Source organism: Sorex araneus, chromosome 1 (genome assembly GCF_027595985.1).
Source record: "Sorex araneus isolate mSorAra2 chromosome 1, mSorAra2.pri, whole genome shotgun sequence".
Classification (NCBI taxonomy): domain Eukaryota; kingdom Metazoa; phylum Chordata; class Mammalia; order Eulipotyphla; family Soricidae; genus Sorex; species Sorex araneus.
The window spans coordinates 451,875,565-451,888,341 of NC_073302.1; the positions used below are offsets into that span (position 1 = coordinate 451,875,565).

General features: G+C 67.9%; 1 protein-coding gene across 3 annotated transcripts in view; it reads right to left on the bottom strand.

Moving 5' to 3' along the window:
- LMBR1 (limb development membrane protein 1) overlaps positions 1 to 12,777 on the bottom strand; it is a 61,553-nt gene that overhangs the window by 17,833 nt on the left and 30,943 nt on the right. For 2 of the 3 annotated variants that reach the window (XM_055139982.1, XM_055139985.1), the window contains 5 exons: positions 11,455 to 11,581; positions 11,247 to 11,315; positions 9,918 to 9,982; positions 8,156 to 8,228; positions 249 to 329 (listed from right to left, as the gene is read on the bottom strand). In XM_055139982.1, the coding sequence (XP_054995957.1) occupies positions 249 to 329; positions 8,156 to 8,228; positions 9,918 to 9,982; positions 11,247 to 11,315; positions 11,455 to 11,581 (415 nt within the window). Of the gene's footprint in view, positions 1 to 248; positions 330 to 8,155; positions 8,229 to 9,917; positions 9,983 to 11,242; positions 11,316 to 11,454; positions 11,582 to 12,777 lie in introns of all 3 variants that reach the window. The other variant, XM_055139984.1, reaches the window with a different exon arrangement.

Below are 12,777 nucleotides of genomic sequence, written 5' to 3' on the forward strand. Positions count from 1 at the left end.
CACCCGGGCCACACACACACACACACACACACACACACGCACACACACGCACACACACACACACACACGCACACACACACGCACACACACACACACGCACACACACACACACGCATGCACACATGCACACACACACACACACACGCACGCACACACACACACACGCACGCACGCACGCACACACACACACACGCACGCACGCACGCCGAGGAGAGAAACCCCGGAGAAACCCCAGAGAAACCCCGTACCTAATTTTGTCTTCAGCGTCTTTACGTTTTCAAGCTCTCGTTCCAGCTCTGCGACATCGTATCCCACGGACGGGGACAGTCCTGTGGAGAACAGAGGAAGCTTAGAGGCGCCACGGGGACCCAGCAGGAGGGGGACCCTCACACCACACCGACACCTGGAGCCGCCTCGGACTCGGTTCAGTGCTCGCCCCTGACCGCCTGCTCCTGCAGGCCAGACGCGGCGGCCTGGACGTTCCTGACCCCGGTGCAAGGAGGGGGGAGGGAGAGAAGAAACCTTTCTGCCATCGAGGCAGGCTGGGGTGGGTGGGAGCTGGGACCCTGGTGGGGGCGGGTGCTGGAGCACTGCAGGGCTCGTGGCCGACTGTCTCACTGTGATCCCGCTCAAAGACACACACGCCCCGTGCCCGGGACAGCCCCTCGCAGACACCTCCCGACACGCCTCACACGTGAGAACGGGGCCTGGCGGGGCCGGCACGGCCTCCGCTTCCCCAGGCAGCGACCCGCCCCACGCTGACACCTCGCGGCTGGGACGCTCCCTGCCAACACAGTGACACAACGGCGGACCTGAATGTGCTCGGCAAACAGCTCCTCGAACGCGCACCGTGGGGCAGTGAAAGGCCACTCCCCGTCCAGCACCCCCCCATTCTCGGCCCCCTGCCCCCAGGGCTCAGCGCCCGGCCTGCTTCTCCCCCGTCCGGCCTTTCCCTATCCGCCGTGTCCACGCATTCCCGGCGGCACCCGTCTCCCCAGCGCCCTCACTGCCTTCTGCAGCGCCCACGCGGCCGGCCTCACTCAGTGCTGCCCACTCGGTCTCTCCCTGCGGCTCCAGGCACCCTCACCTCACCCACGGACCCTCCTGCTCTTCCCGCCGTCCCGGGAGGGCGTGTCCTATGGCACCTGGCTGGGCTGTAGGCTGCACCACACCGCCCTGGACAGCGGACACGAACTCTGCCGGAGACAGAGGGTCCCAAGCGGGACCTGGAGGCAGTGTCCGGTCAGGGAGGGAGGGAGCGGGCGGCGGGGGCCCACTCAGAGGCAGGGGACGGGCGTTCCAGAACGGAGGGGCAGAGGGCTGTGGCAGGGGCACTGCCACGCCCACACGCACCCGGCAGGGAGAAGGGAGGGGACTGGGCAGGACACAAGAGCCCACCCCCCTGCACCTGGACAGGAAGTGGCCTCTCCCCAGAGTCCCTGTGCCCAGCCCGCGTGGCCACCCCTCCCCGGGCCACTCCTGGGCGGGCACCGGGTCCAGGCTGTGTCCAGAGTCCCGGTGGGCGGGCGGTGAGGAGCAGAGGTGAGGCCAGGCCCTCCCCCACCCCGTCCTGCCTCTAAGAGGTCACCTGGGGGCTCCCGCCACGCTGGCACCCCCGATCCTGGTGCCCGGCCATCAGCACTCTGCCCCTCTCCGCTCACCCCTGCCTTCACCCGCCCTTGCTCACCCCTGCTCACCTCCACAGACCCCACGCCCCCCACGGTCCCGCCTCTGCTCAGTGTCCCTGACACCCGCCCGGGGCCCTCTGTCTCCAGCCACGGGAGCTGCAGAGGGGGAGCCCCAGTGGCCGTCCTGTGGCCCCACGCCTTCTCCCGAGAACACACGGGACGGAGCGCCCTGAGCGGGGCCGGGCCCTGGCCGCCTCCTGAGGGCTGGAGGGTTGGTGGGGGGGCTTGGAGGGGCGGTGGCCGTGCTCAGAGCACGGGGAAGGGGCAGCTGTGAGACGCAGGACGCTCCCCTGCCTCTCTGAGGACGACGAGGCCCAGGCGCCTCGCCCGCGGGTACCGCCAGGCTGGTCACGCCCAGGTCACGCTCTCCCCGCCCGCAGTGTGACACGGGGCCCGGCACACCTGGGCACACCCCCAGGGCACTGCCCACATGGGCGACAGGCTCTGGCCAGTCTGGCCCACCGTGGCAGCGCCCTCCTCTGCCCTCTCCCCGCTGGAGACGCCGCCTCGGGCTGCCCAGTGCACTGGCCAGAGAGCGAACACGCGTCCTGCCTCCCGCGTGGACTCCTCCAGTGGCCCTGGGCATGGGGGGGGGTGGCACCTTGCTGGGACTCTGCGGTGCTGGTCACGGGCCCCAGGCCCCTCTCGGTTGTGGGGGGCACTCGGCCCCGCTCGCCCTCCGTCCCGGCCTGAGGCCACACTCCTGCCCGCGCCCACAGCCCCACGTGGCCCCAGCCGGGCGCCGGGATTCCCTCCACGCCAGCCCGCTGCCGGCTCGGCCACCCGCCTCAGGCCGGGGGGACTGGCTCCCGCCTGCCTACAGGACGCTGGTGTCCCTGGACAGGCGGACACCCCATCTGCCCGGCTCGGCTGGGGGAGTGCAGGATGGCCACGCGGCCCCGAGCCCACACTGTGGGGGAGTGGGGTGGCCACGCATAGGCCTGTCCCGGGCACCGGCCACAGGCAGGGGCACCCGGGGGTGCAGCAGAGCTCAGGTGGCACAGCACCGAGGGCCAGTCTCCGAGCCAAAGCCTGCGCCAGGCTCCCAGGACTCACCCCGTGTCCCCCCGCGCCCCCGCGAGCGTGGCTGGGCATGGCGGCCTCTCAGCTCTGGGCAGCGGCTCCCGAGCCAGAGCTCAGCCACCCTGTCCCCCGTGGGCGAGTCAGGCCCCCGAGGCCCCGCCCGCGGCCTGCAGGGGGCGCGACAGGAACCCTGACTCCCAGCACAGCCCGTCACAAAGTTGTCCTGGAGAAGCCTCTTCTCGAGGCCCTACTGCAAGCTGCATCTGGAACATTCCATGTCGGCATGTCTAGTCACCAAGTCAAATCTGTAGACAAAACCTGTTCAGGCTAGTCGTGAAAAATGGAAAGGGATTCTCCAAGAAAACCACAAAGCAGCTCATTTAAGGTCAATTTAACGGTATTATTCTGTTTTTCTTCCAGCTTCGACATAAGATTTCGCTACCTCAAAGGAAATGGAAAGAGTATCTATTTGCATTCCCCTGGGTGATTGGCAGCTCAGGGGCAATTAGTCCAGAATTACACTGTCACTAGCGCGCAATAAAAACACCTCCTTTCATCTCGCTGCGCGGCGGGAATACCTTCAGAGCCGGCCACTTTGATCACCTAAGTATTTTTGATCCTGCCCCACCCGTCTCTTTGGATTCAGGAAAACTAATAGCTGGAGGCAACTTTTCCCGGCTTTATTCTCAAACTGAAAGCCAGCGCGGCCTGCAGCAGCTCCCTCCTGAGATAACAGACCTTCCCCGGTCCGGCCTTCCCGGTCACGGCACCTGGCCCGGCTCCGCACGCGGCAGGCCCAGGAGCCACGTGTCGGCGGGAGACACCCAGCTGGCGAGGGTGTGGGACCCGGCTGCGCCCAGCGCCCGTGGCGAGGAGACGCCTGCTGTAAACAGGACGGGCTTTCATGGCTCCTCCAGCAGGAGCCGCAGCTGTGTGCCTGGTGCCACCACACTCCCGGCCCCCGGGGGCGCTGTCCCACGGTCAGGGGCTGGGGCGGGCCCCGGACGGTCTGTGGGCCACGGGGCCGGAGCCCGAGCAACACGCCAGCTCCACCAAGCACTCACAGAGCACGGACTCACGGGAGCAAGGGGCCAGGGGCCAGGGCTAGGGCCAGGGTCAGGGTCAGGGCCAAAGCGAGGGGCCAGGGCCAGGGTCAGGGTCAGGGACAAGGCAAGGGTCAGGGTCAGGGGCCAGGGTCAGGGCCAGGGCCAAGGCGAGGGGCCAGGCGAGGGGCCAGGGCCAGGGGCCAGGGCCAGGCGAGGTCCCTCAGACAGGCCTGTGAGGCGGCTGGGCGGGGACCAGGACAGAGACCCACAGACACACTCGCCGTGAGTGACCACAGCGGGCAGAAGACGGCCAGCGTGAGGAGCAGGACCTGAAGGTCCAATACGAGTCATCGGTGAAGAGTAAGCCCACGGCAATAAAACCGTTTCTGGAACTTTCCACCCTTCCCGCCGCAGCCCCGGCCCGGTGAGGAGCCGCTCACACTCGCTGACTCGGCGTTCTGCGGGCCAGCTGGCCGCATAGGGTCTGCTCTCCGGACCCTCCTCTCGCTGTGCAGCAGCGACCCCAGCTCGTCCCACTCCCTCCCTGCAGAGCCGGCCCGGGCCCTGCCCTGCCACCAGGCGCAGGGAAGCGGGCGCCAGGCCGAGGCCCAGCTGCCAGCGCCTCCCAGGCCCACCCGGACTCAAGCGGCGCAGACCCCCACGGCCCACGAGTAGTGCCCTGCAGCAGGGCGCCGCGGGGAAGGCCAGGACCCCGCCACCTTGGCCCCGCCGGCAGCTCCCCCTGGGCTGACGGCACGCGCGGGGGGCTGGCGGGACAGTGCGGTGGCGGCCACCAGCAGGAGGGGCTGTCCGAAGCCCAGGGCTAGCGGCGGCACACACGCGTGTGCAAGCAGCCGGCCCTCCACCCCCAGCCGGGAGAGGCCTCTGCGGGAGATTAGGATCAAGTGGGAAAGTAATTGCTGCCCAAAGTGATACACACTTTATCACAAAGATGAAAATACCACCTAACAAAACCGAATTGAATCATTAAGTTCAAAGACTACAATATTCTAAAATAAATTACATTAAAAGAACTGTGAAGGTTTTGAACTTAAACAACAAAAAATAATTCCTATTCATTATGGCACTTCTAAAGGCACCCAGTACACCCATAGGCTATACACACAAGAAAGCTAATTATTTCAATTAATGCTGTTGCATTACTTAAACATTTAAACATGCTAATGACCTACAGCCCTCCTCACCCTGGGAAGGAATTACAAAAGGCTTTCTGCCACAATTAAGGTAATGGGACTTTCTGTTGGACAGAGCTTCAGCAGGGAGGAGGAGGAAGAGGAGGGAGAGGCAGATGAGGGGAGGAGGACAGGGAGAAGGAGCAGAGGGAGGAGGAGGAGGACGAGGAGAGGGAGGAGGAGGAGGGGAGGAGGAAGGGGAGGGGGAGGAAGAAGAGGAAAGGGAGGAGGGGGAGAAGAGGAGAGGGAGGAGGGGGAGAAGAGGAGAGGGAGGAGGGGGAGAAGAGGAGAGGGAGGAGGAGGAGGAGGAGGGGAGGAGGAAGGGGAGGGAGAGGAGGAGGAAGAGGAAAGGGAGGAGGGGGAGTGGAGGAGGGCGGGTTAGCAGGGGGGAGGGGGCACCAGGCGAGCCAGCAGGGGGGAGGGGGCACCGGGCGGGTCAGCAGGGGGAGGGGGCACCGGGCGGGTCAGCAGGGGGAGGGGGCACCAGGCGAGCCAGCAGGGGGAGGGGGCACCGGGCGGGTTAGCAGGGGGGAGGGGGCACCAGGCGAGCCAGCAGGGGGGAGGGGGCACCGGGCGGGTCAGCAGGGGGAGGGGGCACCAGGTGGGTCAGCAGGGGGGAGGGGGCACCAGGCGAGCCAGCAGGGGGGAGGGGGCACCGGGCGGGTCAGCAGGGGGAGGGGGGCACCAGGCGAGCCAGCAGGGGGAGGGGGCACCGGGCGGGTTAGCAGGGGGGAGGGGGCACCAGGCGAGCCAGCAGGGGGGAGGGGGCACCGGGCGGGTCAGCAGGGGGGAGGGGGCACCAGGCGAGCCAGCAGGGGGGAGGGGGCACCGGGCGGGTCAGCAGGGGGAGGGGGCACCGGGCGGGTCAGCAGGGGGGGGGCACCGGGAGAGCCAGCAGGGGGAGGGGGCACCGGGCGGGTCAGCAGGGGAGGGGGCACTGGGAGAGCCAGCAGGGGGAGGGGGCACCGGGCGGGTCAGCAGGGGGAGGGGGCACCGGGCGGGTCAGCAGGGGGGGGGCACTGGGAGAGCCAGCAGGGGGGAGGGGGCACCAGGCGGGTCAGCAGGGGGAGGGGGCACCGGGCGGGTCAGCAGGGGGAGGGGGCACCGGGCGGGTCAGCAGGGGAGGAGGCACCGGGCGGGTCAGCAGGACACAGGAGGCCCCAGCGGCTGGGCACTAGGCAGTGGCCAGCAGGAGGGCAGTGGGCAGAGGCATGAGGCCCACAGGGCCCAGGGTGGCGGACAGGGGAGCTGAGGTGCTGCCGAGGGACAGAAGCCCGGCCACCCTGCAGCCCAGGGGCACCACACGGGACGGCAGCCGTGGGCAGGGCGGGGTCAGAGGTCGGGCAGAGCGCGGGGGTCCGGGAGGTGAGGGCAGGACGATGCCTGGGCCGTGAAGGGGTCAGGGGCCGCTGGTGAGCGCTGCTACGCCGCCCTGCCCAGGGGAGAGAAGGGCGGGTGGGAGGGCTGCCTGGCAGGGGGGCCCGGGCCAGGCCTGAGAGTGGGCGCAGCCCCTGGGGGCGGGGCCCACCGGGAACTGCCCTCGTGTCTCTGCGTCCCTGGCGGTCACCTCGGGAACCACTGAGGACAGGAAGGGCCGGGAGGAGCCCCTGGACGCCACACGGGCCGTGCTCGCCGGCCGGGCCCACGCAGGCGGCCACCTCGGGCCAAGTCTGTGAGGCACGACGAGGTGCAGAGCTGGCCGGAGCACAGCCACCGGGCCCCAGCTCTGGGCGCCACGAGCTCCGGCCAGTGGAGTGTCACGTGGCTGAGGCCGGGGGGGGGGGGGGGGGGGGGGGGGCTGGGGGCTGACTCTGAGGTCGTCAGCCTCAGGTGTTAAAGCCGCTTCTCGCTGGGTCCCGGGCCGCCCCGCCCCGCCCCGCTCCGGGGGGCTGTGGTGCAGGGTGTCGAGGCCGAGCACAGCCACAGCTGCACACCAGGCACGCGCCAAGCCCCTGCTCCGTCCCTCGGCCCAGAAGCGCGCGGAAAAGCAAGAAGGTAAAGGACGCGCCACTCCAGCCGAGGGCCTGCCGCTGACACGCTCTCGCAGGGCCCGGCCGCGCATTCTCACGGGCTGATGCCAGACTTCTGAAAGTGGGTATGACCATCCTGGGAATTTTTTAAGTTGTGCTTTTTTTCATAAAAACAGGTTGCAACAATTACTTAGTGAAATATAGGAGATAAAATCTGAAATTCTTTGATCTGAGAACAAGGCCTAAACGTCTTCAACCCTTCGGAGGGATGATTTAAACGCAGCACAGCAGGGGCGCGCGGGCCCAGCAGCCCCCAGGGCCACCCCCCGCCCGCCACTGCGGACGGTCAGCTCGCAGCGGGCAGCGCCCAGCCCCGAGCCGCAGTCACGTCAGGAGAGAGGCCGGACGCGGGCAACCACAGGTGCTGGCACCAGTCCTCAGCCCTGCCCCCGGGACACGAGAGCGGGACTGTACACGTCTCCGCCCCCAGCACGCCACGCCAAGGAGCCGTCTGTTTATACCCACTATTGAGCCGGGACTCCAAAGGGTCAGCGACTCTTCAAACACTCGCTGAGGAACAGGCGTAGGGCTGAGAGTTACCTCAGCAAGGGAGGGACAATAGTAACAACCTGTCCGAATGGAGCCACTTCTCGCTGAATTACTTCACCCCTCCCTCCCTCCCTCCCTCCCTTCCTCTGTCTTGGGACCAAAACCGAGACTTGAACCCCAGAGCTCCCTTCGTGGTTCTTGGGAGCTAATGACCAGCACAGATGACCGCAGAATGCCAGACCTCTCTCAGAGGGGGCGCCTGGCCCTCCCCGGGGCTCTACGGGGCAGAGGGCGGGGAAGATGTGTCAGCTGCAGGCAGAAGGCACACACTCACACACGCATGCAGTCACACTACACAACTACACACATGCACACAGTCACAACACACATGTGCTGACATGCATGCAGTCTCACACACGCGCGTCCACACTGTCACTCTGCACTCACATGCACTAACACATGTAGTCACTTGCACACACACGCACACACACACTCCATGAGTGGGAAGAAGCCGCCCTGGGGGCCTCGCCCACAGCTGCCAGCAGGGGGCAGTGCCAGGAGCCGCGACTCGCACGCACACCCCTGCCCAGGTGTGTGCCGGGCCGGCCCTGCCCCAGGTGACCCACCGGGGACGAGATGTGGGTCTCTCCCCCCAGTCACTGTCTCGCTCGCTTCCCCTCACCTACCGTCCAGCCGCCTCTGCAGCGCCTCCTCCTCAAGGCTGATGATGTACATCTGCTCGTCCAGGTCTTCGAGAATCTGGAGGGGAGCAGGTGCTGAAACGCCCGACACCCGCCAGGCCACCGGGCTGAGCACGCGCGGCCGCTGCAGTGAGCTACCATCGAGGCGTGACAGCAGTCACCGCCGAAGGGCCGCACGGGCTCAGTGCCCCCCGGGTTCGTGGGCGCAGAGACTGAGCACTCGCAGCGCACACTGGGAGCAGTCGGCACAGCGGCACCCGCTGAAGGAAGACACGGCCGGGCCGGGTAGCCTGCACTGCCCGCGTGGGGCCCAGAGCAGGGCGCCTGCCGGCTGTGCGTCCCCGCGAGCCTGCTCGGCGTCCTCGACGCAGCCCGAGGACGCTCTGCTGTGGCCGGGCCACACGGTGACCGTGGGAAACGACCCGTCACTGTCACACCTGCCGACCGTACTGGCCCTCGCCTCACTGTCCTCACACGCAACAGCCTCGTGACACCCGGCTGCCTGACGGCTCGGGCACCCGCGGGAAGCCAGCTCAGCGTTCCGGGCTCATCCCAGCCTGCTCGGTCCTGGCCGTCAGGCCCCGGGCGCGGCTGGCCATGGAGACCCTCTCTGCGCCCCAGGAGGTGTTTTCGGAGAGAGGGTCCCGATCACCTCGGTCCTACCAGGACTCGTCCAAAACTCCCCCAGCACCCCAGTGACCCCCAGTCTCTGAAGCAATGTGGGTCACCCCCTGTCACCCAGTCTCTGAAGCAATGTGGGTCACCCCCTGTCACCCACCGCGGCTACAACAGAATGAGGCAGTGGGGGACAGACCCCGGCGTGTGGTCCCAGAGACCCCGGCTGCCCGGGGCGGGGGTGTATGCAGTCCTCAGGGCACTGGCTGTGGCACGCAGACCAAGGCCAGTCTCCGAGGCGGCCCGCCCCGCTGGCGAGGGCCGGCAGAGCAGCCTTCTCACCACAGTCTCTGGGCACCTGTGCTGCTGCCCCGGGAGGCAGATCCTTCCGGAACAGATCAAGTCCAATGCCACGAGCTAAGCTGAAGCAAACCGCCGCGGACTGGAGACGAAGAACTGGGCCCAGGACTGAGCTGACTCGGCCGGAAGGAAGGGGCCGGCGTGAAGGGTGGGCCCTGCTGCTGTCCAGGGCCCGGGGTAGCCAGAGCGCCAGGTACAGGCCGCACAGCACAGGCGCACAGTGGCGTGCGCCCAGGTCACAGTCCTACACAGCCCGGGGCAGCGCCCAGGGGTCACTCGTGGCCTGCACTCGGGGCCCTTTGGGGCCAGGAATCAAACCCAGGCAGGCACCGACCCACTGTGCCATCTCTCCAGCCCGAAAGTCATGTTCCGGTGAGCGCTGAAGAGAGCGTGTCTGATGTGAAAAGGAAGAGGGTGATTCAGCGAATCGTGACAACAGATACACACACTTCCTGACCGCTCCAGGAACAAGTGCTCGTGAATCAAAGCAAGCAGGTGATCACCCTAGAGAGCTAAGCGGCACTCGGTACCGCGTGGACAGACGCAGAACGCTGAGGTCACCGCGCGTGCACTTCTTGTCTGACTACTCGCTGCGGGCCCCTGCAGCCAGGACTGAGACACAGAGCACCCTGGCTGCCACCACGGGGGCCATGACACCCGCACTGGCATCTGTGCGGCCCCACAGACCCTCGCTCTCGGGCGCAGGGAAGGACTCGCCAGACGAAGCACAGCAACCTGTCCTGGCAGCAGAGGCCGGGCCGGGGACACTCACCGTGGGCTTCACCAGCAGCTGCCCCATCACTGTGAACATGCGCGACAGGCCGACGGGCGTGCACACTGAGGAGAGAGCAGAGGGCACACGTCAGGGCACTGAGGGGACACGTCAGGGCAGTGGGGGGAGAGCAGAGGGCACACGTCAGGGCAGTGGGGGGAGAGCAGAGGGCACACGTCAGGGCACTGAGGGGAGAGCAGAGGGGACACGTCAGGGCTCTGAGGGGAGAGTAGAGGGCATACGTCAGGGCACTGAGGGGAGAGCAGAGGGCACACGTCAGGGCACTGAGGGGAGAGCAGAGGGGACACGTCAGGGCTCTGAGGGGAGAGTAGAGGGCATACGTCAGGGCACTGAGGGGAGAGCAGAGGGCACACGTCAGGGCACTGAGGGGAGAGCAGAGGGGACACGTCAGGGCACTGAGGGGACACGTCAGGGCAGTGGGGGGAGAGCAGAGGGGACACGTCAGGGCACTGAGGGGAGAGCAGAGGGGACACGTCAGGGCACTGAGGGGAGAGCAGAGGGGACACGTCAGGGCTCTGAGGGGAGAGTAGAGGGCATACGTCAGGGCACTGAGGGCACACGTCAGGGCTCTGAGGGTACACGTCAGGGCTCTGAGGGCACACGTCAGGGCTCTGAGGGCACACGTCAGGGCACTGGGGGGAGAGCAGAGGGGACACGTCAGGGCTCTGAGGGGAGAGCAGAGGGCACACGTCAGGGCACTGGGGGGACACGTCAGGGCAGTGGGGGGACACGTCAGGGCTCTGAGGGGACACGTCAGGGCTCTGAGAGGACACGTCAGGGCACTGAGGGGACACGTCAGGGCAGTGGGGGGAGGGGACCGTGGCCACCGGCAGCAGCACTGCCCACCACAGGTATAGGCCGAGTCCAGGGAGTCTGGGGTGGCCCTTCACGAGGGAGGAGGCAGCGTGTCCTGTCATTCCTGACCCCGAGGGGCCTGAAGCTGCGCGTGAGCCGGGCCCCAGCCTGGGGAATCCTCACCCAGTGCTCCCGAGCAAGGGGAAACCAGCCAGAGAACCGAGGCCCTGGGGGGCCGCCAGGCGGCTGTGCACAGCCCCCTCGGGGCTCCCTCCCACACTGAGCGGTCTGGAGCAGACGCTCGTGTCCCCGGGGTGGCCCCAGGGCCACCCACTGTACAGGCCGAAGTCGCCTCCCCAGGGGCCAGTGCTCAGCCGCTACTCGTACACGTGTGTGCGTGCATGTATGTGTGGGCGGGTATGTGGTCAGGCGTGCACTGCTCCTGCACGTGTGTGCACGTGTGCTTGTGCACGTGTGAGGTGTGTGCGTTCCCCGGGCGGGAAACGTACTTACGGAGAAGCAGCAGGCAGCCCAGCAGGGAGATGCCGGAGTACAGGTAGGGCAGGTAGAACTCCCAGAGGTCTGCGGACAGGGGTGGGGGGGAGCCTGAGCCTGTGGCCGCGGTGGCCGCGCCCCCCCCCCCCAGCCACACCAGAGGACCCCGCGACCCCGGGCACCAGCCCCGCTCCCCACACGAGCCCCGAGCCCCGCTGGGACGCACCGTACAGGGACTCCATGCTGGCCGCGTCCTGGTCCAGCAGCGCCGAGGCCACCCACACGATGCCCAGCGTGAGCAGGGCCAGCAGCAGCAGCATGACGAGCGTCTCCAGGACGCGGGCGCGCAGCCCCTGCAACGGGGACACTCACTCGCCACCCCGAGGGCGCCAGGCCCACCGCCGGGGCCTCGGAGCACCAGCGCGACCTCGGCTCCCGGCTGGCCGCGGGCCGGCCTGCACCCCAGGGCAGCACCCCCAGGCCAGGCTCCGCCCCCACGGCCCCTCCCTGCCGGCCTCACTGCCGCCAGCCGCGCCCAGGAGAAGGACAGGGCTGCGGGGCAAAGCTTCTCCCGCCCACCCAACGTGGGCCACAGACCCCAGCCCTGCGAGACCCCGGCTTGACCACGTCCCCCTCCCGGCCACGGCCCCCGGCAGGAAACAGTCCCATCCTGATCACTCCTGGCCACCGTCCCTGTCCGTCCATGCCCAGCCTGTTCCCATCCTGGTCCGTCCCCACCCAGCCTTTCCTGTCTGGGTCTGTCCCCGCCCCACCCCTGTCTGGACAGAGTGGACAGGCCCCAGTGGCTCCTCCCTGGCCGGCTGTGCCATCTGCACGTGGGAGGCCAACAGGCTCGGGCACTGCTGTCCACCGGGCCTGAACGTGCCCTGCTGGGGTCAGGTGGGGTCAGACCTGGTCTCAGGGCCCTCTGCACGCCTGGGGTCAGGCGGGGGTCAGGTCAGGTCAGGCACTGGGGCTCAGGCAGGGCCCCGTGGTGCCCGTCGAGTGTCCACTGAGGGAGTCAGAACCGCGTGGGCGCTCCCTCTGAGACAGCCCAGCTGGAGTCACGTCTGGGCCGCCTGCCAGCTCCCAGCGGGCGAGAGTGCCACGCGCTCCTGGCCAGCAGTGAGCGCCGGGCACAGCTCGGCCACGCCGCAGAGCGCCTTCTGGAGACGCGGTCACGCCTTCCAAGGTGGCTTCTCTGGGGCAGACAGACGCGGGCCCCGGCATGCCTCTCTGGGAGATCAGACACCCAGACCACGGCCGCAAGGGCAGCCCACGGAGAGGCTGTCCACGGGCGCCTGGCACTCGAGGGCAGCAAGGAGAGGGGACAGAGACGGGATGGAGAGGACAAAGGTGGCAGAGAGGGCACGAGCCAGCGAGCCCGGGCGGGCTCACCGCCGGTGCCCACGTCCAGGCGGTACCAAAGCTGACCGTCCCCGGGGCCAGGGGGGCAGGCCCTGACCAGAGGGTGGGAGCGCTGTGGGAGGGCGGACAGGACTGCCCACTCACCAGCAGGACACAGGCCCCAAGCGGGCGGCACCAGGAG